This window comes from Mytilus galloprovincialis, chromosome 12 (genome assembly GCF_965363235.1).
Source record: "Mytilus galloprovincialis chromosome 12, xbMytGall1.hap1.1, whole genome shotgun sequence".
Lineage (NCBI taxonomy): Eukaryota > Metazoa > Mollusca > Bivalvia > Mytilida > Mytilidae > Mytilus > Mytilus galloprovincialis.
Window position 1 is genome coordinate 17,182,035 of NC_134849.1, and position 27,832 is coordinate 17,209,866.

The 27,832-nt window shown below is 33.0% G+C and overlaps 1 protein-coding gene across 1 annotated transcript; it reads left to right on the top strand.

Annotated features, from left to right (window-relative positions):
- Positions 1 to 327: 327 nt before the first annotated feature.
- Positions 328 to 26,201, top strand: LOC143055231 (heat shock 70 kDa protein 12B-like). The gene is made up of 4 exons (XM_076228365.1): positions 328 to 636; positions 6,573 to 6,791; positions 24,191 to 24,344; positions 24,801 to 26,201. The coding sequence occupies exons 1-4, from the start codon at positions 328 to 330 to the stop codon at positions 25,853 to 25,855; spliced, it is 1,737 nt and encodes a 578-aa protein (XP_076084480.1). The 3' UTR covers positions 25,856 to 26,201.
- The last annotated feature ends 1,631 nt before the right edge of the window (positions 26,202 to 27,832 follow it).

Below are 27,832 nucleotides of genomic sequence, written 5' to 3' on the forward strand. Positions count from 1 at the left end.
TGGACAGGAATGCATGTTCAACCAATGTAATTTTTTAGACAAAAATCTACAAACAGATCTCAATTCAAGGTATCCAAATGCGAGTTCGTATTTTTGCTACTCTCACATAGTCTCATTATTCGCATTAATTAGAATTTGTCAATAATGTCTGAATCTAAAGAACAAGATTATGTGGTATGTGAATTACCTGTAACATTTAGTTCTGTTATACAAGTTGTGATGATTGGTATATCAGAATCATTCCTTTACTTTGCATTTCATTTAAATACATTCAACATTCAAACCAACCTTAATTAACAAATTCAATGAATTTAATTTAGATTGACAATGGAGACAAATGACCACCTGTTAGTTGCTGCATTGGATTTCGGAACGACTTATTCTGGATATGCATTTTCCATGCGGCATGAATTTAAAACTGACCCGATGAAAATTCATGCTAACCAGGCTTGGAATTCCGGCGGCAGAGCCTTGTTATCATTGAAAACCCCTACATGCTTGCTACTGAATGATAAAAAGCAGTTCATAGCTTTTGGTTACGATGCAGAGAACCAGTATACAGATATTGTGATGGATGACAAACAAGACGAATATTACTATTTTCATCGATTCAAAATGAATCTCCATAACAATAAGGTATTAAACACATTACATGCAAATTAGTATCACGGTAGGTTTAATGTCCAACTAAGATCGTCGTTTTTCGAGTGATTTGATATGGCTTTTTCGATTGCGACCACTTTTTTTTCGAGTAATAATGAACAAAAATGAAAACAAACAGACTTCCTTTCTGATTGGACGTGATAAAGACGCTCCAGTTAAACATACAAGAATATACAAGGTGTGCTAGTATTAAAAATAAAACAATGTCAATCCGATATTAGTTTTTGTTAAAAAAGTTGAATTTAGCCTTTAAATGCTTTTTTTAACAGAATAAAGCCAATTTTATACACATACTAATCTAAATGTCGATGGAATCCTTATACCCTTTGATATACAAACACTTTACAAAAATTCTTGTTATTGCATTGATATCGACATTTTGAGACTAAATTCATTTCTATGTATTCGTTTTTTTTCAAGCAGTCCGGGCATTTTCGATTGTGTCCGTCTTTTATCGAGTGATTATAAAAAATACTATTAAAGCTTAAAATCTTAAATGTCAATGTATTTACGTTTAAAAGACAATTAAGAATGGTGCAAAGTATGTTCTTTTAAAGACACGAAACCAATGCATTCATTAGTTTGATAATGGTGTCCTACATTTAAACCTTATAATCAAGTATGTTTATTTGAATATATTGTTTTTTTGTCACTTCTTATAAATAACATTTTTATTATATATATTTATTGTGCCAAAAATCTAGTATAAGCATAGACAATTTGAATTAAGACGTATGTACATATATGGTGTGTTTAGCTGATGAACTATTTATTTCATTGTTAACTGTCTATATAATTATGAAATTAATTCAAATTTAATTGTAAATGGGAACAAGGACGGATCGGATTTAGTGTGTGTATGTTTTTTTTTGTGATTTTATTTTGTGGAGGCAGAGGGCAGACTTCTTTCATTAGAATAATTCTTATTAAATAGCATTTTTCTAATTCTTCTCTGCTGTCCAGTAGGTTTCTTACTGCTTTTATTTGTAAACATCTGGGCTATTAGCGCATGCTAAGCCCGTAGGCTTATTATCAATATCTGGCATGAATAGACATTTCTCGTATCAAACTGTGCAGAGTGATGCGACAATCAGCTTTAATTTGATATGCTTATCCTTAATCAATGATATTACGACTTCTCATATGCTACTTGTTAGGTCAGTGCTGACCTTTAAAAATTACGATGAGGTACATTTTGTTTGACAAAAATACTACATCTAGAAATCGCGTAATTTTTTTATTCAACACAATGAGAGTATTAACCTATTAAGACAACTTTTTAGAATAGGATACCGTTTAATATCAACTCTATTTATTTAATCCAAATAGAATAAACTCGCTGTATTATATTGAAAGTAAATAACTAGAGTTGATATCAAGCGATATCCGTTCTCACTTGTTGAGAAGCCTATAAATTATTTCTCAATGTCATATAAAAAATTTATGAAAAACCTAAAGGAAGGTTACCTGAATCTATGTAAACCAGTCACCAAAATTTCGCGAAAACCTCTGAAAGCACTTTAAAAATATTGTCTGTACAACTGTAAAATAACCCCTTTTTAGCCCATCTGGTCCCAAAAAGACCAAGTGAGATTTCCCATCACTTGGCGTTCGTCGCTATCCATCTTTGTCGACGGTTAATTTTACAAAATATTTCCTCTCAGTCTACTGGATAATGTTCTTTAGAGATAAAGATAACTGTAAACAGCAAGAATGTTCAGTTAAGTAAGAATTACAAGCAAGCTACCATCACCAAAACAGAATTGTGTCATGAATGCTATTCTTGTTTTCAATGTTGAAGAGTGTCCTTTGTTTAATATGCTCTGTAGCATATAAACAAAGGTGAGTGACGCAGACTCTTTGTGGCCTCTAGTTTGTTTATCGAAATCCAATAACTCGGAAACGGAAAATATGAAATTATAAAAATTGTGTTACAGCTTTTTTGAATTATTTTTAGACTTGTTGACGACAGACGGACAACAGTATACCATAATACGTCCCGTAGAAAAACGCTGTGGTTCATCACGAAAATTATTATTAGCTGTGACAACAGAGGAACCCGGAAATGCATGCAGTAAAAAAGATTATGAGTCCACTGCACAATGTTCTAAAGACCTATGAACAAAAGATCTAATAATTTCTAATTCAATACTGGAAAGTTATGGTAGGATTTTTTATAAACATAATATTAATTGAAAGGGGTACATTTTGAGCACCGTAGTAATACATGTGGTTTGTGATTGTTGGGAAGAAATGAGTTTGTTCTTCATTTGATTACAGTTATAAACTAGAAAAAGTATTTTTTTCAAGTCTAGAATACCTTTTTTATTAGAATTTTCAAAACCCGGACCATTTCACACTTGCTCTCGAAAAAGCCCGGACAATAATAATAACACATTTTTATAATAGATACAAGGAAATTGTGCTTCTTTGTTGATCAAAACATTCATAGTTATCAAAATGAGTTGGGTAGTCATGAAAAAACTATTATAATTACGAATTAAGAGTTAATCATGTTAATTGAACTTATCGCAGATTTTTTTCACCTGAAAAAGCCCAAACTACACTCGAAAAATACGGACCGAATCACTCGAAAAACCACGATCCTAGCCGTACACTATAACACCGTGAGTATCAGGACTTAAATACTCTATACATTAAAATGAATAACTAAAAATGGTTAATGTTAAATTAAATTCCTAATTTAAATGCGGTGAGCAGAAACTTTGAAATTTCAATAATAAATTCGAGAGACTATTTTTAGACACGAAATTCATGTGTTCAGATTTTAACTAAAAAGATAAGATTACTGTTTAGAAAATCATTTTGACAGTTTGAACTTATATTTTTTTTCCATTCCTTAAATAACAAGGTAGGATAGTGCGGGATATTATTATTGCATTGTTGAAGACCCATTTGTGGCCTTCAGCTGATTTGTTTACTCTTTGGTCGGGTTGTTGTCTCTCTGATACATTCCCGATTTCTATTTTCAGTTTTATATATTTAATTTTACAATGCAATAGTTTCAATTTCAATATTTTCAAAGTCTGATCTCTCAGTAAATTTCAAAATGATTTCAGCTTTCTCAAGCACGCTACCCCTTTTATTAAAAGATCCAATTTTAGAAGCCCAGTCGTGTATGTTTTCCTTGAAATTCAATATATTTAATTTTTTGTATATCCATACTATTCAATAAAAGTTTTGGACAAGTTTTTACTTTAATTTTCAGTCCAGTTAAAACAGAACTATCATTGTTAATTCTATTATTTAAAAAGCCTTTCTTAATTTTTCTTTCAATGTTAAAGGATTGAGATTTCTATCATTTTGTCTAACAATGTTTTTATGATTATAAAAACTAGTTTTCTTGATTGTCATTACTGCCAACATTGTAAATAATAATACAAAACAATGTTATGCAATTAACACAATAAACGTACACTGTACAATAGTTTTAAAAAATACTTTTATTCGTGGGGTACCAATTTTTGTGGTTTTCGTGGATTACTTTATCCACAAATTTAACTGTCAAACGAAATAAAAACAACCATTATCCAAATCAAGACATGGAAAGATCCCCATCGGTAGGTTTGACTACTGATATGATCTAGAGAATACATTGAATAACGTCAAATCTGAGAATACTTTAATAGCAGTCAAAGAACTACGATTAACTGCATACAGGATTATACTCATTTAATCTTTAATAACCTAAACTGTACGTACAACTTGTGATCTTTTAATTCTCATAAAATTTATTTTTGATTGATGAAAGTCAGATTTCCGGTAATGATATGCTAGTTCATTTTATATCTTCATAGTTCTCGTACATATGGGAAATATTAATTTCATTGCTTGCTTTTGATAAGAATTATTTGACAATATACAAGATACGTTATAATGTAGTATTTGTTTATGTTACTGGTTTCTTCAGGTGACATGTTTATGGCATAATTAATACCTTTGATGGTTTTTAATCTGTTGATTCCTTTATCATGAGTTAATTAGTGTTATCACTACGATTAACACGGGTCAATGTTTACCTTGCAATTTCCTTCAATTCAGACTATTTGTAACCTTCCTTTCTAAAAGCTTTAATTTTTCAATTATTTTTTTTAGAAAACTAAAATCCACAGTACATGCGTCATTTGTTAGATATCAATACATTGTACTTTAACTTAAGATTCCTGCTTGAAGAAATACCAAAAATATAAATGAATTATTATCGTAATTGGCCAAATAAAGGCTACGGGTCACAAATTAATCAAACATTAACTTATCATCAATAAAGATGAAACATAAGCATGATTATGCATCACAAATAATCAAAATTTTCACATTAGGGTGGATTACTGTTGATCAGTTATAATATAAGAATGGATCACGATTGATCAATTAAAACCTTAGCATGGATCACGATTGATGAATTATAACATTATCATGGATCAAGAATGACCAATTAGAAGCATCTGTACAAAAAGAGCACTTTATCATAACTGTCCAATACTGACATTGGTTTTCGAAATACTTGCCCGGGGAACGGAAGCTCAGTAACGGATAGTAGAGTCCATTATGTGAACATTGTGTGCAAGATTGTTGGCGTTGTGTCGCTTTCACGCCAATTTTCGTCAGATAATCCTTCAAGAAATTGTTGAAAATTAAGAAAATGAAAATGTTCATTGATTCAACACTTCTGTTTCAAAATATTTCAACAATTGTCCATGAGGTAAGGTGAAGAAATTTCAATCATAGAATAACGATCAAATGTGAACGGAATCTAGCGGATAACATATTCCTCAGTCATCTTGGAATTTCTACACTTGATGAGCCATGACGAATCATCATACAACATGTATGGGTGCAAGGAAATACTATATGGTCATAAAAACTTGAAAAATAAATAAAAACAGCAGCAGTATATCGCAAAAACTACACGTTTTAAAATCAAGAGGGGAGAGGTTGGGTTTTTTCTTACATTACATAGAAGTATATTTATACAAAATACAGAATTTACTCTGACGAAAAATGTTTGTTTATTCTTCATTAAATCTCTGAACGCAAATGCAGGCGATATTATGACATCACAAACGATATAAGTCCACTAGGTCACATGACCATTTTTCGAGAAGCGTAGTTTGATTTTCAGCAAATTGCAAACCTACATTTTAAAGAAACTGTATAAAGAAAGGTAACTCGAATAATTGAAACGGCAGCTTCACGGAGTTAAAGCAATCTATCCAATATTAGGATAGATTGAAATGGTATCAAAATGTAGTGAATTACTACCTAAAGCATTGTTTTTTTTTCTCAATTTCCTCAAAAATGGAATTTTAGTTTAATGATGTATGTCTTAAACCTGTAAAGAACATCTTTTACTTTAAATTCAATTTTTTATTTCGAATAAAGGTAATAAATTCCCTTCACAAGTGAAAATTATTTGCTCTCTTATGTTACCAATTTACTATCGGATTGTCCCTATCTATTCAAAATAAAAATAAAGTTTCTCATTAATAGTAGCTTAAAGGCCATAACTATATTTTACTTCTGGAAAAAGGGAATCGGGTAATCTTTATTTATTTTATGCACATTCAAGGCAAGGACTGACTATCATTAAATTCATTAGGTAATTTAGTGGGTCAGTCGAGAAGAAAGGCAGATATCTGATGTGCAACTTCAAAAAAGAGTGTATGATGAGTGGAAGTCGAAGATTATTTTTGTAACATACTACCAATGCGTATCAATAAAAGTTCATTTTGAAGGAATCAGCATCATGAAGAATAGGTGAAAATATATTTGTGTCCAAACATTTTGTTATATAAAATATTTTACAAGTAAATACCGAATACAAATGTTTAGTACTTTTTATAAATAATATCATATGCTGGATATTTCAAAAACTACTGTTGTTTTAGAATATTTCTACTGAAATGGTTTTGGAAGACATATTGGGCAAGCCTGTGAATGCAATTGATGTGTTTAGCCTTTCCATTAAAGCTTTAGTAGATCATTTCATGGACACGGTGAAAAAACAGGGAACTGGATTGAAACTACGGGAAATACAATGGGTTCTAACAATACCAGCTATATGGACAGATTCGGCCAAACAGTTTATGAGGGAATGTGCAGAAAAGGTAATTGATGCCACAATGATCGATGTAGTCTTTGAAGAATACATTTATTGCAATAAAGAAAATAAGGACCTTCAAATCCATATATTTGCTAAATTGAATATTGGTCTGCTGTTCCATTGTTCAAACCACGGTCACAACAGATCGTACGATTTTTTGTCGTACAAGATCTATATAAAAGTTGTCGTGGCACTTTCATGCCAAATGTCAAAAAAATATTTCGAGTGGTCACATCAGCTACGACAAGTCCACGATAATTCCACGATGGGTAGACGACAGAAAAAAAATGTATTTGTACTGTCGTGGGTTTGTCGCAAGTCGGTTGTGCGACAATCGTACCAGTTGTTGGGCTTTTTTTCATATTTTCATGTCATGTGATGCACGTGTCACTGTCGTGTCACTGTCGTGCCACTGTCGTATGCCTGTCTTACAACTGTTGCACAACAGTCGTGGATCATTCGCGCGTTTGACTCCGGGACTACTAGTATATATAGTAGGTTCGATTTATTGCAAGCAATTTGCCATTTGCTCTCAATATAGTTAAAGGGAAAATTCGCAAAAAAAAAAAAAATTTGATATTATGTTTATTCTCAATAAATAAGCAGATTTCCAAAATATTAAAGGGTTATTCGTCTAGATAAGTGAGTTATTAGATTTTTGAAATCGACTCTAAATTCTCGGGAGACGCCATCTTGAAAACTAATGACCACGGAGATCTAATTACCACAAAGTCCTAGTATCCAACATGCCATGTCCGTTAATCAGTGTTCAAATGACTTGTCACGCTGATGGATGTTCTACCCGACCAAGTAATGGAAGAAGTCTACATAGTTTCCAAAATCATCAAATCAAGTAATGGTTCACTAAGATTGATAAGAATATTTCAAAAAATAATTTTAATTTTTTTAGAGGGTTAAATATTCAGCGTACAATGGTAAAGTCAGGTTGAGCAGCTGTAAATGACCAAAGATCGTACATCCCCTATTTCCATTCTCAATTTTATTGGTTGTAGCTTGTCACCAAATTTAAAGTTTTGGCACCGAGATGCAGTTTCAAGTATTATATAGGATGTATGCTATAATAATGTAAAGTAGTCACCATCAAGTGAGAAAAAAGTCGGGAGATACTTACTGTGGATTCATTTATTTTTGTGGGTACCAATTTTCGTGGATTAAGAAAATCTTGCATATTCGTGGATATTTAATTTCGTGTTATGCTGAAGTCTGCATACAAACCTATAGAAAAATTATCATTCGTTGAACATTTAATTTCATGGTTTTACTGTGCCCACGAAATTCACGAAAATTAGTATCCAACGAATAATAATGAATCCACAGTATTGCGGAGGAATTTTAAACTGAGATTTATCTTTCTTGTAAAAGTTTTTTTTTAAATGCTTTTTTCTAACGTATATTTTTAGATGATTTTGGGTTTTGATCTAACTTTACCAACGTTCAAAAACTTGTCTTCTTGTAATCAGCATAGCTTTTAAAATACCGGTTATTATCGGGGTATTGTAAACATGACATATTCGGGTATTCTAACGGTCGACTTCCTGACAGGCTTGTTTAATTTAATACACAATGAACAAGGTCAATGAATCACGTGCGTGATTCCGAGTGAACCAGGTGTGCTCAGGTAAAACTTATAAAATATACCAAACCAATATAAAACTGTCCGTGATATACAGCCTGTGTACACAATCTAACAAAATTTAAGAGTGGTTATAAGAATAAGTATAGACCAAATCTCCATGTTATCTAAATTAAATTTTACCTTTATTTATATTTAAGCACCTATTCTTCCGTTTCATATATAATTGTTGGTCCCGTTATTTTTAATCAGTTCGTCCCGTTTATACCCTCACATATGTGACTTCATTTTCACTTTAGAAAACAGTGCTATAATTCAAAATGAATGCCGTTTTTTATAATTGTTCATTCATTTTGCATGTGAAACTAGAATATCAATTAGGAACTACAGACTATACAAATACAGAATATACTGTGCTGGTTTGCTTTCGTCTAACGAGATAAGAGAAATAAAAAAAAACTGTCATGTAAAAACAGGCACGCTCAAATCAAAATATAAAAAAATATGTGAGTAAAAATTAACTAGAACAGAAAAATTAACAACCTTTGATCTCGAGTGTATTGGTAATAAGTTTATTTGTTTTTATAGTACAGCTTCTTTCATTATCCAAATGATATCAGATAATCTATATTATTTCATAAGATTAACCCTTCTGACCTCACTAGAATCTGAGACTTTGTGTTATAGTGGTATCAGCTACAATCTAATGCCAATTATAACGCTAGTAAAAATGTAATACAGGTATACCTTTCATTTGGTCATGGCTTTCAAATGTCAAAATTTAAGTGTTCCCGTACATTTTTGGCCTATTTAGGACAATTAAAATGTTTGTGTAAAACTAGTTTTATTTAAATAAATGATAAGAGTATATATCATTTCATTCCGACAACTAAATTTAATTTCCTGACTTTAACCGGTTCATTTCTTAGTTTAGTAACTTCTTTTAATTCAAATAAATTATAAGCACCAAATATAATTAAATAATTCCACAGCGATTCACTTGTATGTGTCAACACCTTGAAAACGTATTTTAAATTTGTGAATTAAACTTGACCTCCTGTCGTATAACCCACTGATCCGAATAGACAATCACATCTGGCACGGTGTGCCCTAGAGGCCAAGCTAATTACCGATCTGCAAATAACATTTCACCTTTATACAGGTCTTTCACGAGTATTGTCGGAGAATAATACACACATCGCATAAATAAAGTCATAGCGTAGACAGTAAAAGGTCAATAAGAGTAACACTTTATATATACATAACAGTTTAAGTTATATACTTTAATTTATTCACTTTATCAGTCTCAAAAAAGAATAAATTTAAGCAAAAAAAAATAATTATAATATTTTTTTGTGCTGTCTACAAAAATAAATCGAAATGTATACGGTAAATATAGAAATTTTTTCCCATGAATGTGTAAAACTTCACGACTGTGCGTTTTATTTTCTTATTATCGGATGGTTATAAGATATAGCATTAGTCATCGGCACGCTTACGATAACGGTAAAATATGAATAAAAACCAAGACTTTTAATGATTGTATTTTAAATCCCGGCATGCAAAAACCAGGAGAAAACGTCACGACCTACATGAAGTAGTTAATATTTTTTCATTAATTATTGAATTTCTCCTTTATTACTGCACATATAGCGATAAAACTTTGTGAATATATATATTATGTCATAATGAACATATTTAAACCATAAGTAAAAAATCGCGAATTTTCCCTTTAAGTGTCATTATAAGTTCGGTCCAAGTAAACGACGGCAATCGGTATGTTTTCAAAACATTTGAATGGTTTTACACTCTGTGTTGAAGGCCGTACATTGACCTATAATGGTTTACTTTTATAAATTGTTATTTGGATGGAGAGTTGTCTCATTAGCACTCACACCACATCTTCCTATATCTACTGTCCGCCGATTGTATTTTTCTAAATAAAACGAAGTATTTTGCACGACGAACGTACAACTGTCGTACGACAGACATTCAATGTTATACGAGCATCATACGAAATTTGGTATTCGTGAGACAATCGTGCGACTGTATTACGAATGTATTGCAACAGTCGTGAGATTGTTGTACGACAGTCGTACGATTGTTTTTTTCTTAAAATGGTTTATGTTGATACCCACGACAATGTGTTTATTGCAAGACAGTCGCACGATTGTGGTAAAATACTCTCACGACAGCCACGAGACAGTGACACTACCAAAAATCGTAGAGCAAAAAAGGTGCATTTCAAATTTTCGTCCCACAACACAAACTATCGTGCGGCTGTCGTATGACAAACGCAGATGACCCACGATTTGACCAAATTTCTTGTCGTGGCGCTGCAAAGATGTGTTGTAGGTTCGTTGTGACCAGGGCTTTATGAATCTTGACTGACATTCACTAAAAAAACATCTCTGTGTTAGATAACGCTTCATCTTTACATCTTTGAGGGATATAGCCGTGACAAAATATATTTTTATATTTGGCATTACAGCCGGTGTAGACAAATAGGCCAGAATCGACTCACACCTATAACATGTATAAGTTTCAAAATTCAAGCTATTTGATAAAATGAAAAAAAAAAAATACAAAACAGTTACAAACAACATTTATAAAACAAAAGTGAAAAACAATAAAATTTTAATAAAATTCATTTCTGAAAACTATTTATTATTGTTATTTTGGATTAACTCGTTTGAAAAAAGTTTACTTTTAATCTTAATAATTTTGAAAACATAACGAACCTATAAGTTTCAGATTTCAAACTTCAACGTCGAAATCTCAACGTAGAATATTTATTTATATTGCAAATCGTCTTATATTTTTTTCTAATTAAGTTTTATCTGCATCCTTTATGTGAAAATCAACTTAAAAATAATGTGGTATACCCAACACTTTCACTAAAATTAATTTGGCTCGTTTAAATAGACCACTTTCGAGTTCATCCGTCACCGGAAAAAACTCGTCAATTATACACGCCTTTATGACGTCATTTACCAGATAGAGATGGTCGACTGTATCCCTGCACTATTAACGTTCATCAAGCCATGCAAGCGTCTCAGTGATCGTCACTGTGCAGGATAAACTCGAAATAATGATTGTTCTGTAGGTACTTAATGGCAATTCCCTAATGACAGCAGTGTTGATTGTCAATTTTGAGAATTCAGTTTGCCGAATAATTCGTACACTATAGAATTATAGTTTTCCAACCACTCGCTCAACATTGAAATGGAAGTGACGACGCCCCTAAACGCACAACTGACGTTCACTTAAACCAGAGTTTTTGACGGAAATGCATCGAACTCGAAAGTTGTCTATTTCATAAAATTTTGAAACAGTATATACTTTGTTCCTTTGACAAAAATATTCAAATTTCAAAAAATTTGAATCAACCGTTTTTTCAGAAAAATTACACTGGTTATATAGTAGTTTGACAAATACTAATTTTGATCATTTAGAAGCTTAATATTCCGTTAACAACATAACGTTATTAAAACGTTTAGCTGATTTTACAGAGTTATCTCCCTGTAGTGTTAGGTACCACCTTAATTGACCGGATAAAAATGTAAGCCTAGATGTAAATAGTGATAACCAAAATCTTGACCTTCTTAATAACATTAAATCTATCTTATAATTGTCAGCTAGCTTAGTCATAAATTTGTGTCAAATATCTGCAATATAAATATACCACACAAATGTGCATGCCGTAGGATGATTAACGTTTGTACGGTAGATGAGTATAAAAGATAATATGAATTTGATATTTACCACCAAAAAGAAAATAGGTATTATAAACATTCGGATATCTCATCAAAATGGAAATATCCCATTTGTATACGCCCGTGTATAAGACGCATTATGATATACCGTTGTTAATTCCTCTGTCCGTTCCTCTGTCTGTCGTAAACATGTCGGACGATAGCTAAAAAATGATTGAACCAAATCGCATGAAACTTTGGTGAATTGTTTATATCTGATGACTTAAGCTCCCTTTCGCTTTTTATAAATTTTAGACAATAAAAAATGTAATCTTATGCCGCGTTCACACGTACATTTAATTCGAATTGAATTCGAATCGGATGCGAATAAGTACAAATACGGTATATATGCAGTAGGTCATATTCGTGAAAAGAGAAGAGAATTGTAGTTACGACATAAGGAACATATCCGATATCATCTGTGAAACTGTTATTCCATAATCATGATAATGGTCAACGAACTCGTGGTGGTGTTCGTAAAATTTACGCAGGGATGATTTCATCTTCCCCATTTGGAACATGGGTCATTGGAATGGTGAAGGCATATAATATAACAATACATTCCCGAAAATAATCTAAAGTTGTCAGGTTTAAAGCTAGAATTTTGAAGGTTGGGATCTCGCTAACATGTTTAACCCCGCCACATTATTTTTATGTATGTGCCTGTCCCAAGTCAGGAGCCTGTATTTCAGTGATTGTCGTTTGTTTATGTGTTACATATTTGTTTTTCGTTAAATTTTTTACATAAATAAGGCCGTTAGTTTTCTCGTTTGAATTGTTTTACATTGTCTTATCGGGGCCTTTTATAGCTGACTATATGCGGTATGGGCTTTGCTCATTGTTGAAGGCCGTACGGTCCCCTATAATTGTTAATGTGTGTGTGTCATGTTGGTCTTTTGTGGATAGTTGTCTCATTGGCAATCATACCACACCTTCTTTTTTATATTCAAGTAAAGTCAAGGGATAAAAAATAGCTTAAATAGATAAAGTTCAAATATCATCCCCGTCATCACATCCATTATTTAAAGTAGCGTTTATCAAGTTCAATTATTAGGTCGTTTTGTTCAACAACAAATTTGATAGTTCTGATTTGATTTTATACATGATCTGTGAGTCGTGAGATCACAAATTGTTGTCCTTTTGCTGTAAATAAGTTATGTTTTTGTTGCTTAAACTTTGACTTGATAATAATAAACCGAATACTTTGGATAAGATTTGTTAACGGTTAACGACTAGTTTTGAGAGGATTGTTTGATAGTCCTTTAAGGTGGCTAAGTAATATTTACTGACCATTAAGGTACGATAATAGCCTTTTCAGAATGTTCACCATTTTCTAACACTGTCCAAAACTCTACAGACACAGTAAACTGAAATACTTTCATTATAATATTCAGAAATGAATTTGAATATGTGTCATGACCGTTCCCTTTTTTTCATTTTAAACAAACCTAAGGCCACTAGTGTTTTTAGGTCTTTTATCATGCAGTGAATACAAAACAAACAAAAAATCGCAAATTTTCAACTTCACCTGTATGTAAAATTATTTCAAATTTTTTTCTGCACCTGATTCATCCCTAAGTTTGGGAGAGTATATGTTCAGTTGATACTGATTGTTTTGTCCAATAACACGGTTCAGATACATTGACTTTAGTAGGGTACAAAAAAGAGCAACCTTAATTCCAGAATGCAAATACTACTGTGCCAACTTAACAAAGGCTTCACAAATTTGAAACAAGGCATGACATCTATGATGCATAGACTTCTTACTAGGAAACATATTACAATAAAGGATGCTGGTGTGCACTTATTTCTTACCTAAACAAAACAAAATTAACGATTGTACCCCTACCCCAGCTGGCATATTTTCATGTTTTTTCAAATTAACACAGGAGTAAAACATGGTGATTATGTATGAATTATTGGAATGCAAACTTTATATATAGTTGCTATGACTGAAAGAAAGTTTAAGCACCTAATTATGAAAACATGATAAATAAGTCCATTCCACATTTTACAGCATGCCTTGCATGCCTTTAAGCATTTCCATATTATGAAAGCAAGATTCTAAATATGTCAATTAAATGTAATCCTAAAATATTTTTGACAATACATGTACGAATATATCGCTAAGTTGACTGTTGTCTATTTCTCTTGTATGCATTAATTAAAATTATGTCCCTTACATATTCAATATACCTTTATTGTCCTTTTCAAGGTCCGAAAATCAAAACAATTGATTTGCTTGGAAAATAAATCTACAATTATAATCACATGTTATGTCCAACCAAATGTCTTGTTACTGTAAAGAAATCCCTAATGCTATCTCTATTTTAGCTTAAAGGGCACAATCTGTCAAATTCATGGTCACAGATTTGACTCAAATTCTTATATTTTATATATAACGATGTAAAACATGTATCCAACCTACCAAAAGTCTTAAGTAAACAATTTACAAAGCATAGGTGCAATAATATGTAGTTTCGTTTCGAGTGTATTTTACTATATATTCCATCTAATTAACTATCGAGTTGACCTCAGACGCCCCTATAAGCGATGTAAACATAAATATAGATATAAAAAGATTAAGCCAACACGTGCAATTGGATGTTTTTTGTTGTCCCCGCAGATAAAGCCCCAAACAACATCGTTTTTGTGTGTAAAACTCATTACATAAACTGCTTGATATACGAATTAGGTATTGACAATTCACTTGGAAACTCAACATATACCCTCACGACACTTACCAAAGAGGAAATCCTGGATAATCATAGATCTGTTATGTGTTCCTTTGGAATTTCAACCAAAGATGAAGAACTGGATCTTCAATCACTGTCTTGGATACCTAAACTACATAAGTGTTCTTACAAACACCGGTATATTGCTGGGTCTTCCAAGTGCTCCACGAAACTTCTTTCTAAATTATTAACATCTATGTTATCAGCAATCAAAGACGGGCTTCAAAGTTATTTTGAAACTGCCTATTCTAGAGGTGGCGGGAATATAACGTTGATACTTAAAAATTCTAAAGATCTTTTAGAGTACATACAATCTAACTCTCTTTCATCTTTAACAGTATTAAAATATTTCACTTTTCTACTCTTTACACAAGTATTCCACATTCCAAACTAAAAGACAAATTGAAAGAGTTGGTATTGCTTTGCTTCATAAAAAAAAATGGCCAACGTAGATACAAGTATCTTGTCCTAGGGAGGGATAAATCCGACTTTGTAAAGGATCATTCTGATTCAAACAAAAAATTCTTGGAAACTGATATTATCAAGATGTTTGATTTCTTGATTGACAACATATTTGTTACGTTCGGAGTCGTGTTTTTCAACAGACTGTCGGCGTTTCAAACGGAACAATCTGTGCCCTTCTACTTACCGACTTGTTTCTTTATTATTAGGAGGCTGACTTCATGAAGTAACTTCTTAGGAAGAAAGATAAAAAGTTAGCAATATCTTTTAACTCTACTTTCATAGATGATGTTCTTTCACTAAATAATTCAAAATTTGGTGACTATGTGGAACGCATCTATCCCATAGAGCTAGAAATAAAGGATACTACAGATACAGTTAAGTCGGCCTCATAGCTTGACTTACATCTAGAAATTGACAATGAGGGTCGGTTGAAAACAAAACTTGACGACAAAAGAGATGATTTCAGCTTTCCAATTGTGAACTTTCCATTCCTAAGTAGCAACATTCCAGCAGCACCTGCATACTGGGTATATATCTCAAAATTGATACGATATTCCCGGGTTTGCATTTCCTATCATGATTTTCTTGATTGAGGATTGCTGCTCACAAGGAAGCTTTTAAACCAATCGTTCCAAATGGTGAAGTTGAAATCATCCCTTCGTAAATTTTACGGACGCCATTACGAGTTGGTCGACCGTTATGGAATTACCGTTTCTCAAATGATATCGGATATGTTCCTTACGTCGTAATTACAACCCCCTTCCCTTTCATGAATGTGACCTACCGAATTAGACTATTTACCAGATATTTTATCTCATGTGTGCTGTTGTTTGTTTGTCTTTTTTTTTTTTTAACCATGGCGTTGTCAGTTTGTTTTAGATTTATGAGTTTGACTGTCCCTTTGGTATCTTTAGTTCCTCTTGTATAGGTCTGTTAATACAAATCAAAATTGTTGTTTCTCATCGCTTTTACTTGTAGAAGAAAGATTTATAAATATGCAAACTATAAAAATCTAGTTTCTAGGAATATTTTTACATTATTACCTACAGATCAGGCAAAAGTTGCTGAATCGGCAAATGATAAATCACAGAGGTAGAATTAAATAATGCTTTTTATTCTAGGTGCCCTTAATCAACTTTTTGTTTATAAACTTACAAACTGAGGAGGTATTTTTTTTTCTATCTTTATTGATTTTGTGTTAACAGAAATATCCCAGTTAAGGTGGTAATGTAGAATTTCCTAGCCCATAAGGGATAATGATAGCCTTGTTAGAATATTCACCACTTTCTAACATTGCCCATACACAGTCCACTGAAGTAGTTTCGTTATAATATTAAGAAACTCCCGCACCCGGAGGCGTCCTTCAGCTGGCCCCTAAACAAATAAATATACTAGTTCAGTAATAATGAACGCCATACTAAACTCCAAATTGTACACAAGAAACTAAAAGTTAAAATAATACAAGACTAACAAAGGCCAGAGGCTCCTGACCTGGGACAGGCGCAAAAATACGGCGGGGTTAAACGTGTTTGTAATATCTCAACCCTCCCCTATACCTCCAGCAAATGCAGAAAAGTAAACGCATAACAATACGCACGTTAAAACTCAGTAAAAAGAAGTCCGAGTCTGATGTTAGAAGATGTAACCAAAGAAATATACAAAATGACAATAATACATAAATAACATCAGACTACTAGCAGTTAACTGACATGCCAGCTCCAGACTTCAATAAATTGATTGAAAAATTATGTCTTCATCATATGAATATCAGGCACAATCCTTCCCATGAGGGGTTTAGTATTATACCATCATAACATATATGAGAAGAACATAACCCGTGTCATGCCACCAACTGGTTTTTAAATAAATGTTTTTAGTTCCAATGCAAAGACCCTATCAGTGAATCAATATTCACGCCAAAATATGCAATCTTTAATGACCTGACAACAGTATCGTAACTATATCCCTTCTGAATAAGTATATTTAAAGGTTTTGTTAGCTTCTGAGGTGAATACTGACATTTTTGTGCTTTATAAAGAATATGTCCATAAAATATTGGATGTGAAATACCTGAACGTATAAGAAGTCTGCATGTTGAGCTATATTTACGAATGATGTCCTTATACCGATGAAAACATTTAGTAAATGTTTTGACTTGTTTATGATATCGAAAACCCTGGTGTAATAATTTGTCAGTAATACATAAATTGATCTCGTTGAAATCTAAAACATTGTTACATACACGAGCGAATCGTACAAGTGGAGATATATAAAAACCGTAAGATGGCCACAAGGGAACGTCACCATCTAAAAATTGATAATTAACGATAGGAAATGAGAAATCATCTCTTTTATAATAAATTTTAGCATTAAGCTTTCCGTTAAAAATATGGATATCAAGATCGAGGAAAGGGCAGTGGTCATTGTTAGTATTAGCTTTATTTAAAGTAAGTTCAACAGGATAAATGTTTTTAGTATACATACTGAAGTCGTAATTATTGAGAGCCAACATATCATCCAAAATATCGAAAAGTATTATTAAATTAGTGTATCAGATGTTGTTTCGATGGGTCTTTGCTGATTTTTGTCATAAATTGTAACTCATAGCAAAACAAAAACAGGTCCGCAATAAGTGGTGCACAGTTAGTTCCCATTGGAATTCCGATAACCTGACGATATACGGAATCTCCAAAGCTAACAAAAATGTTATCTGGTAAAAATTCAAGGGCAGATATAGTATCAAAGCATGTCCAATTAACTATTTTATTGCTACTAAAAAATTGTCTAAAAGAGTTTGAACATATATATTCACATTCTGACTTTTTGAATTCCCATTTAATTAGGTGTGCGATTTTTTTCTTTATGAGAATGTGAGGCAATGTGGTATATAGGGTAGAAAAATCAAAACTTTGAACAGATTCAAAATCACCAATATAAGCATGCAATATATCAAGTACTTCCAACGAGTTTTTGACACTCCAAAAGTAATTAATTCCACTTTTTTCGAAGGCCTTATTTGAACAATTTGTTATCAGGTTTTTGATTGTACCAAGTGTACTGGTAAACAGAATAGATAATTTAGTAGTGAAACAATGGCTTGAAGACGAAATAAATCTATATTTGTAAGGTGTTATGTGTAGCTTCGGAAGCCAATACATAGTTGGGACTTTCATTGTTTGTGGTTCTGCTTGTAAAGCGGTAGCTAAAAGCTTATGTTTGTTACAGATAACGTTTTTTGAAAATGAAGTCAGTTGAAATGTTGGTGAATTGGTGATTTCTTTTTGTAGAACCTCAATGTAAAATTTACGTCAAACAATAATAGTATTATTAGCAGTTTATCGGCCGGGACAAAAACAAATTCATTGGCTAGTTCTTTAAGTTTATGTTTGATACGAGAAATAGGTTTATTGTGGTTATTGTTAAGAGTAAAATGTTCTTTAAAATCTTGAATACGTATATCAACTATGTTCATTACTGAATTAAAAAAAGAGTCCAAAGATTGTTTTGTCAGCTTTTTGCCGTTTAATCCATTTCAAACAATAAGTACAGAGTGAGTCGTTGATGATATTACGACACTCGTTCCAATTAATAATTGACGGGGGACGATATCTAGGTCCTTTACTGAGGAATGATTTTAACTCTCGGTCTTGAACGATGTTAAGATCTCCTGTTATAACATGGGAAATGTGTTCATAAATGTATTCGGAATTTGCAATTACATGAAGTAGGTGTATTTTCACTGATATTAACATCTTTACACAATTGGCTATAACTAATCACAAATTTCCAGGTAGATTTCTTGTTAATATAACAAATAAGAGGGAGCTTAGTATTATCAAAATATCCAGGAATTTGTTCTTTAACAGAATAGTCGTTAAAAATAACAGCAATATTTACAAAATCGAAACCTTTATGGACATACTTTATTTTGATAATCCTCTAAAACTTTATATTACTTATTAATCGGTAATGAACAGAACTTTGATAACAGATAATGTCTGCCGTTATCTTTTTGAAATAGAAATTAGGTCCGAAATATTGGTATGATTGGTCCGAATTTGTCTTTGATTGCGATTTCTTTACGACCATGACAACGGTTTTTTCGAACAGTTTTCGAAACAATATCCAAAATGTTAACAGAATCGGTTCTTGATATATTTCTAATTCCAATGATATTATCATTAGGACCGAGAGAGTAGACTGTCTGTAATTTTTTAATCCAATTTGATTCAATTATTTTCCGTGATCGTACAAACTTTGAATGAGGTTCACAAGGCTGCTTATTTACTACTTCCAAAGGTTGAACTGCTAAATATTGAATAGGATGATTGTGCTTCCTTAAGGTGTTGATAAATGGAACTTTTGAATTTATTGGGTCTTTTAAATTGATACAGATGTTTTTGGGTGCGTTTAGATAAATATCTTCCAGTTTCACCTACGTACCGAATACCGCACCCCGATTTGTTTCATGTGAGTAAATAAATAATACTGTTTGTTGTTCAAGTTATATCAGTTTCAAATTAAAAATGTGCGACCATTAAAAGTGGACCTTACCGTATTGTTGGTGGAAAGACGGGGACATGTAAGTCATTTTTTTGACATGACACTCATCGATAAAAGGGTAACCACGATTTTTATTGTTAATAATGTTAGCGATGGTAGTCTTTTTCGGTAAGCGATTTTGAAGATTGAGACGTGTAAATACCCTTTGAACGAGTTAAGTATTTAATATTTCTTTTCATTTCTAAGCTTCATATTTGTTTTTTGTTTGTGAATTATATTAGAAAGGAGCAAAGACTGGCGTCCAGAATATGAACCAGCATACAATGAATTAAGTCATGTAAAAATGATCAATCTGTTCGGCTAAAGATGTCAACCACTTCCGTATTAATTACCCGAAAGAGATAGGGTCAGGGTAGCGACTAACGTCTGACTAAATAGAAGAATGGGGCTAAATATTGAAGTACTACTTTTTGATAAATATTCCTAAAGTAATGAACTAGAGAATTTCTCGCTCGGACACACACTCCATAATCTAGTATATTATTAGAGCATAAACATAAAGCACGGCGACCGTTTACTGTTTTTGCTTTCTTGAACATACTTAGGTGACTACTGCTTTTATGTTGCACTTTGTAAATACAGCTGCTTCTCAAACCACACCTCTTTTGGGGAGATCTTGAATATGCATAGAAAATTAATTTTGTGTACATACTGGTTCCCAGTTATGCTCTCTGTGTTTAATCTCAAAGAGATATAACTTGGAAATGTTACCAGTAAATATACATAACATGTGCATATTGTTTATATTGAAACCTAATAATTATGGTAACCCTTTATTCGAGGTAGGGGTAGTTAAGAAAATAAGTGTTAGTTTAAACACTTAGAAGTTCAGTTCATATAAACGTTGAAAATAAGCCGCACAGCCCTATATTTTGACATTTGAAAAAAAATGTAGCGTTTATGAACTTTCTTTTCTAGGATAGGATTTTATTTTTAAACTTCATAGTAAAAGTGGTATAGATTTAGCCGTAAAATGGGGTTCCTATGGGAAATTGCATTGTCAATATTTACAGAAATGCAACCTTTAGATATTTTATCATGCAGTTGCTACAAAATTTAAAAAAAATCTCAAAATTTCATTTTCACCTGTATGTAAAATTATTTCATATTTTTCTAACCCTGATTCATCCCTTAGTTGTGAAAAGTATGACCAGTTGATACTGATTGTTTTGTCTAATCACACGGTTCAAATTCATTTACTTTTGTAGGGTGCACGAAAGTGCAACCTAAATACTAGAATGCAAATACTACCGTGCACCTTAAGGTTTATGCCTTCTATTTCAAAGGAGAACGAATAAGGTTTTATTAGAAAAATGCCTTGTGTGTTAATGCTCAACAAAAAGTGTTACAAATATGCATGCCAAGGGTCGAAAAAGAAATCATTATAGAGGCATGCATGGTCGTAGAGTTTAATACAGAATGAGATTAAAACTTCTCCAGAAAAATTCTTGACCAACTGCCTTACGGTCAGATGAAGAGTATATTCAATTTTTTATAGACCATTTCAACCGCAGCTGACAAATCCTATTTAAGTTAAGTCTCATCTTAAGTATCTAATCAACACCTCAACTGGATTGCACACACCTTAGGAAATTATTCCCTCGATGACAAAAGCATCCGATGAAGTACGTGTTAACTGTGACTTCAAAGGTCTAATACCAAGATCAAAATTCAAACCTTCGTTCACTTAACAAAAAGTATAATTCAAATTCAGGTTAGGAGATACACTAAATGTACACATTAGTCCAGAACAAAATTTCATTCGTGATCCTACTTTCTGCAAGATGTTGTGAATACATTACAATCCAGAGGGTTCTATTGTTCTCGATCAGATTCATTGAGGCCTCTTTTTCCCACGAGAACAGTATCATGCCGAAAGGCCGATCTTTGTCAAGAAAAATAAGCAAAAGCTGCTGCACCAGCAACAGTTGACTCGATGGCTCTACATTTCATTCAAAATCAGATATCATGCATTACCATTGCTGAAACATTTATTGCTGTATTTGATAGATGTAACATCAAACTCTGTATTACTAGTAAATCTGATGTAAATGGTCGATCAATTCCAGACTGTAAATTTCTTTCGAGCTTAAACATGCCAAGTCATTTGGTTTGACTCCTTTCAGCGGGTAGTTTTTTTTACCCGATTGATATAAAGAAGTTCTTTTCAGCATAGTTTACTTACTATCTTCAGTGGGGACACAAGATGAGGCAAATACCAAATAATTCTGTAAGTCACAAAGAGATTGGAAGGAAAAACAAGGCGAGTCAAAATAAGTAAAAAGTATGCAGTAACAGTTGTTTCTTTCTTTGTGTGTTTTTTGTCGAGTTACCGTCAATGTTAACAGCAAGGACTGAGCTTTTATAGTCCCCTGATGTAGTTGTGAGAAACAAAACATAGATAACGGTATTCTATTTGGGAAAATGTATTGGAATTTGGGTATGTCATGCCCTTCGATTTCGTTCTTTTTAACTTTATAACATTTCATTATTGGAGCATCAGTGATGAGTCTTTTGTTAACAAAATGCACATTTAATGGAAACAATTTAATCTATGAATAGTTTATTTAATACCGCAGTCCAACTAGGCCACGATTGCACTACGATCTGTGAAAAATGAAAGTTTTGCCGATCGTAGTGCGATCGTGCAGATCGCAGTAAGTTCGTAGTACTGTCATGGTGAGGTCTTGATAATCGTGATGAGCGTAGCTAACTTTGAACATGTTAAAAACAATCGTGGTGCGGTTGTGGCGAATTCAGGTCGTGGTAGAAGCGTAGTGAGAGCGCAGTTAGATCGGGATAAGATCGCAAAGGTCGCTGTACCATCGTAGCGAGAGCATGATTCTATTCGGAGAGACTGCGCCACGATCTCACAGCGACGTTAAATTGTTTATGACGACCTCACTATTACCATCACGTTCTCACTGCGACCAAACTACGCTTCTACTACGAGTATACAATGTTTACACCACGCTGTTCAAGACCATATTACGATTCTAGCACGCCCTTGCCGCCCTCATCGCGCTCTTCCTACGACCTGACTTGCTCATATTACGACTTTCATTCTTATTGTCATTTTCACATACAATATAGTTAATCTCTTCAGGTTTTGTTTGTTTGTATGTAATAAGGACTTCTTGCCCATTTTCTCCAACTGCTCAACCATGCCACACTATGTTTGTATGTGCCTATCACATGTTTTCGAGAAATCTACGTATTTATCTGAAATATAAGGAATGGAACGGTATGATTGATATGGATTACGATTTTTATAGTATAGCTGAGAACATGGTAAGATCGGTATGAACGTATTATAATCGTGGTAAGAACGTGCTATAATCGCAGTGGAAGCGAGGTACGATCGTGTTGCAATCGGTTAACTCGTGGTATGGTCTTAGTGAGAACGTGATGAGCGTAGAAAGATCTTGATAAGCGTAGGGAAGTCGCAGAATAAGCGCGGTGAGAACGCGGGATTGTTGTAGTAGCGTAATGAGGACGTAGTATCATCGTGAAAGCATCGACAATTTACATTTTTATGCCGCTCATACCGCGACCTCACCACGATCTAAATTTATTTTAGATTGCGGTGAGCGTGCGGCGATCGTGGTCTAATGGGACTGGGGCTTAAACAAGGCCCATAGGCAGGAATACATATGGTCGTTGTTTCCTCCCTGTCTTCAGATTACTTGCAAGATTTGATTTGAACCTGTATAATTTTCACTGCAATGGAATTTGTCCACGTCAAGGTTTTAGAGCGTGCTAATTTACATACTGGATTTGCAAACGATGACAAAAAAGTTTTTTGTATATGATTCTCAGTTTAAAGAATTTATTACTGTTTACCCCTATTTGATGAATGATTATAGCAATTCAAATACAAGTTATCTAACTTAAGGTCCTTGACAATTGTAAATTTACAACATTTACAAATTAAAATTATAATCATTCACTTTTCTTGAATTTGAACACTTTTACAAAGATAATTACACATAGACAGTGGTTATGGCATGAACCAACATTGCACCTATGACTTTTTAAAACCACGCTTTCGTCTCGGTTGACATTTTTTCCATTTTGATTATAACTGATATATCGACTTTAGGTACATGATATATGTAAACCTTTTCCCACATACAAATTACGACAAATTTTTCTTTTAGATCCAATTCGCTCTGTCCATTGATATGCATATAGATATGTGTTCCTTTGGTAAATTAAAGTTTTAAAAACGGAATCTGATTGCAGTACTATGCGATAGACTATATTCTAAGTATTGGACCTCTCTTTTTAGGCTCGTATTCCATCCGAAAAATTGCTATTGGCTCTTGAACCAGAAACTGCTAGTATATTCTGTCAATATCTGCCGTCTGAAAAATTGCATGGCGCAGATCAAGCGTTTCATGTGTCAACAGAGGGAACTAGATACATGGTTGTCGACTTAGGAGGTATAGTTCTTTACCTGGTATATGTATTAGCCATAATATTCAGGCTCAAAACTCAAAACCAGTGTTGTCTTGAACATTATTGGTTGTTCTTTGTTCAATAGTTGAACAGAGAACAAAGATGTTTAGATGTTTGATAGTTGAGCTCACAACTTGTCCTTAACCGGGCGTTTCACAAGTCTAAATATATGGAATAGACACACACATTTGAACGTTTATTTTAATTGTATTTCGATAAGAGTCTATGACATGTTTAAATGTGTTCCTCTTCGTGAATCTTACTTTAATGAATTTAATAATACAAATTGAATTGCATGATATATGTCGCATGCCTTGTAAGACTGGATTCCGTATCATTAATCTGCTAAAAAGTCTTGTCATTTCCATTTTTTATGACTGTATGGATTTTGCCATACACAAATATTTTTTTAAGAAACAATTGTAATTGTCTGTTTATAGGTGGTACAGCTGATATAACTGTTCACGAAAAAACAAAAAATGGACATCTGAAGGAGCTACATAGAGCTTCAGGGAACGACTGTGGTGGCATATCGGTCGATGGTAGATTTTTTCAAATGCTAGTTAAGATACTTGGTGGACCATTGATGAAAAAGATTAAAGATGAAGATCCCGCTGCTTACCTTGATCTTTTCAGAGAATTTGAGGCTGTTAAAAGAACAATAGTCAATGGAAAAGAAGGGAAAGTAAACATTACTATTCCCTATGCATCTCTTGATAATAATTGCAGGAAAATTTTGGGAGAGGATCTTAAAGCTGTGATTGCGTCATCTCCGTTTTCAAAGGAAATTTCACTTCGTGGTGATAAAATGAGAATAGATGCTCATCTGATTATCAATTTGTTCAAACCAACAATTGATAACATAGTTTCTCTCATGGATGACATTCTAAAGAACAAAGATGTTAAAGGGGTTACTCAAATATTGCTAGTAGGTGGTTTCTCTGAATGTCGACTAATTCAAGATGCTGTTGTCATGAAGTTTCATGATAAAAAAGTTATAATTCCGGATGAGGCAGGACTATCGGTTCTGAAAGGTGCTGTTTTATTTGGACACAGGCCAGACTATGTCCAGATACGTGTAATGCGATTTACATATGGTGTGGAAACAACTAACACATTTGATCCAAGAAAACACGATGTCAAATATTGCAAGGAAACAGAGGGAGTGATGAGATGCTACAATATTTTCAAAAAGTATGTAAAAAAAAATAAGTCTGTACAGGCAGGGAAAATAGTGTGTAAGAAGTTTGATACAATCCACAAGTACCAGAAATGTATAGGCTTCAGTATTTATGTGTCCACAGACGAAAATCCAATGTACACAACGGATAAAACATGCACAAAACTCTGTGAAATCGATCTTAAACTCCCAGATCCAAGTGAAGACACCCGATATGTTGATGTAGAATTCGTATTCGGGAACACGGAAATCACTATTCGAGCGACTGATCGTAATTCTGGAAAAGAAATCAAAACAAAACTTAATCTAATATAATAACTATGGTTTCGTGGTTTGTTTCGCACTGACTTATATCTATAAGTTGACAATGACTTTTTTATATTTAGTTTGAACTCTTGTTTCTATACTTATCAGTATGTTCAATGGAATATTATGATAAAATCTATAGAAATTATCGCGAAGTGCATGAAAGGTAATTGACATGTCGAAGGAACTATTCCAAAGTACATTGGTTTTTGTGAATTTGAAATCTGCTTACGTTTTTCACATTTAAAACGGCACGTTTTGGGAAATGTCTAATAAATCTCGTTCAATAAAGTCAATATATACAAGATTAATTGCAGTTATCAGCTAGCGCATAAGTCATTTATTTGTTGTAAAAATAAATTCTGGTCTTTTTGGTGAGAAATTTAACTCACCTTTGTTGTGTCATATATATATTTTTTTTAATAGAACCGTAGAGTGACATGTTCTTTTTCATACCTCCTTTGTTATTTTTATATCATTTAAGCCGCAGATAAAGTCCCAAACAACATCGGTTTGCTGTGTAAATCTTATTACATAAACTGCTTGATAAATGCATAAGGTATTGACAATTCACTTGGAAACTCAACAAACACCCTCACGACACTTACCAAAGAGGATATCCTGGATTATAATTGGTCTGTTATGTGTTCCCTTGGATTTTCAACCAAAAATGCAAAACTGGATGATCCAGCACTGTATTAGATACCTTAACTACATATGTGTCTTAACAAACAACGTTATATTGCTGGGTCTTCCAAGAGCTCCACGAAACCTCTTTCTAAATTATAAGAATCTATTTTATCTGCAATCAAAGCCGGGCTTCAAAATTATTTTAAAACTGCCTATTCTAGAGGTAGTGAGAATCAGATGTGGATACTTAAAATTTCAAAGATCTTTAAGAGATAAAACAACCTAAGACTCTATCCTCTTGCAATAGTTTTAAAACAGTTAACTGTTCTACACTTTACAGAAGTATTCCCGAATCCAACCTAAAAGACACATTGAAAGAGTTGTTATTGCTTTATTTCATAAACAAATAATGGCCAACGTACATACAAGTACAATATCTTGTAAATGTGTTACCTTTTTGGCCGTGTTTAGGCAAAACATTAATCTATGACTGGCGAAATGATTTTTTTCTTTTCTGGAGGACTTATCTTTTTTTCAATTGGAGGACTTTGTTGGATCCTTGCTTGATAAATAATTAGTGTCCTGATGCAAATAATTCATGCATATTCCAGAGGATAACAATTATAAAGGCAATAGTACTAGTAGTATACCGCTGTCCGAAAGTTATTCATCGACTGAGAGAAAACAAATTCGTTTAACAAACTAATACTATAAGAGGAACAAAACGAAACAACAGGACATTGAAATGAAAAAAAAAACCAATTCAACACACACTGTAACGAACTATATGATAATACTGTCATTTTCCTGACTTTGTACAGGATATTTTAAGAAAACTTTGTTTACGGGTTGAGGAAAACTAAAAAGTTGAAAATCAAAACAAGCTCAACAAAACCGAAATTTAGTCATAAAAATATATTTCAATCCTCAATATTTGAGAGTGGTCGTTGCTGAAGCAGCACAGTTTCTCATGTTAGCTACACAGGGCCTTTTGTTTCATTTAGATCAAACTTGTGTTTTCAAAAGTAGCATGTGTGAGGAATATAGAAACTAGTACCTTTTGTCCAGTAAGAGTGTATCTAGTAAAGACAAAATCCAATTTCGGGTCTTCTCTTTCAATAACATTGATACACTACATTGCCCCTAACCCTGACATTTACATTTATCCTATTACCTTTAGCCAAGAAATAATAGAACTCGTCCATTATATTTTTCAATAAAGCAAACTATTTGAAAGGAGGTCTTTTGACTGGGAAACAATACAAATTCAAATGGTATGCATATGAAAGTTGTTATGTAGTCCAGCTGTTTCCTGCAAATATTTGGATAAATTGCGGGTTTAGTGATAGAAGAATT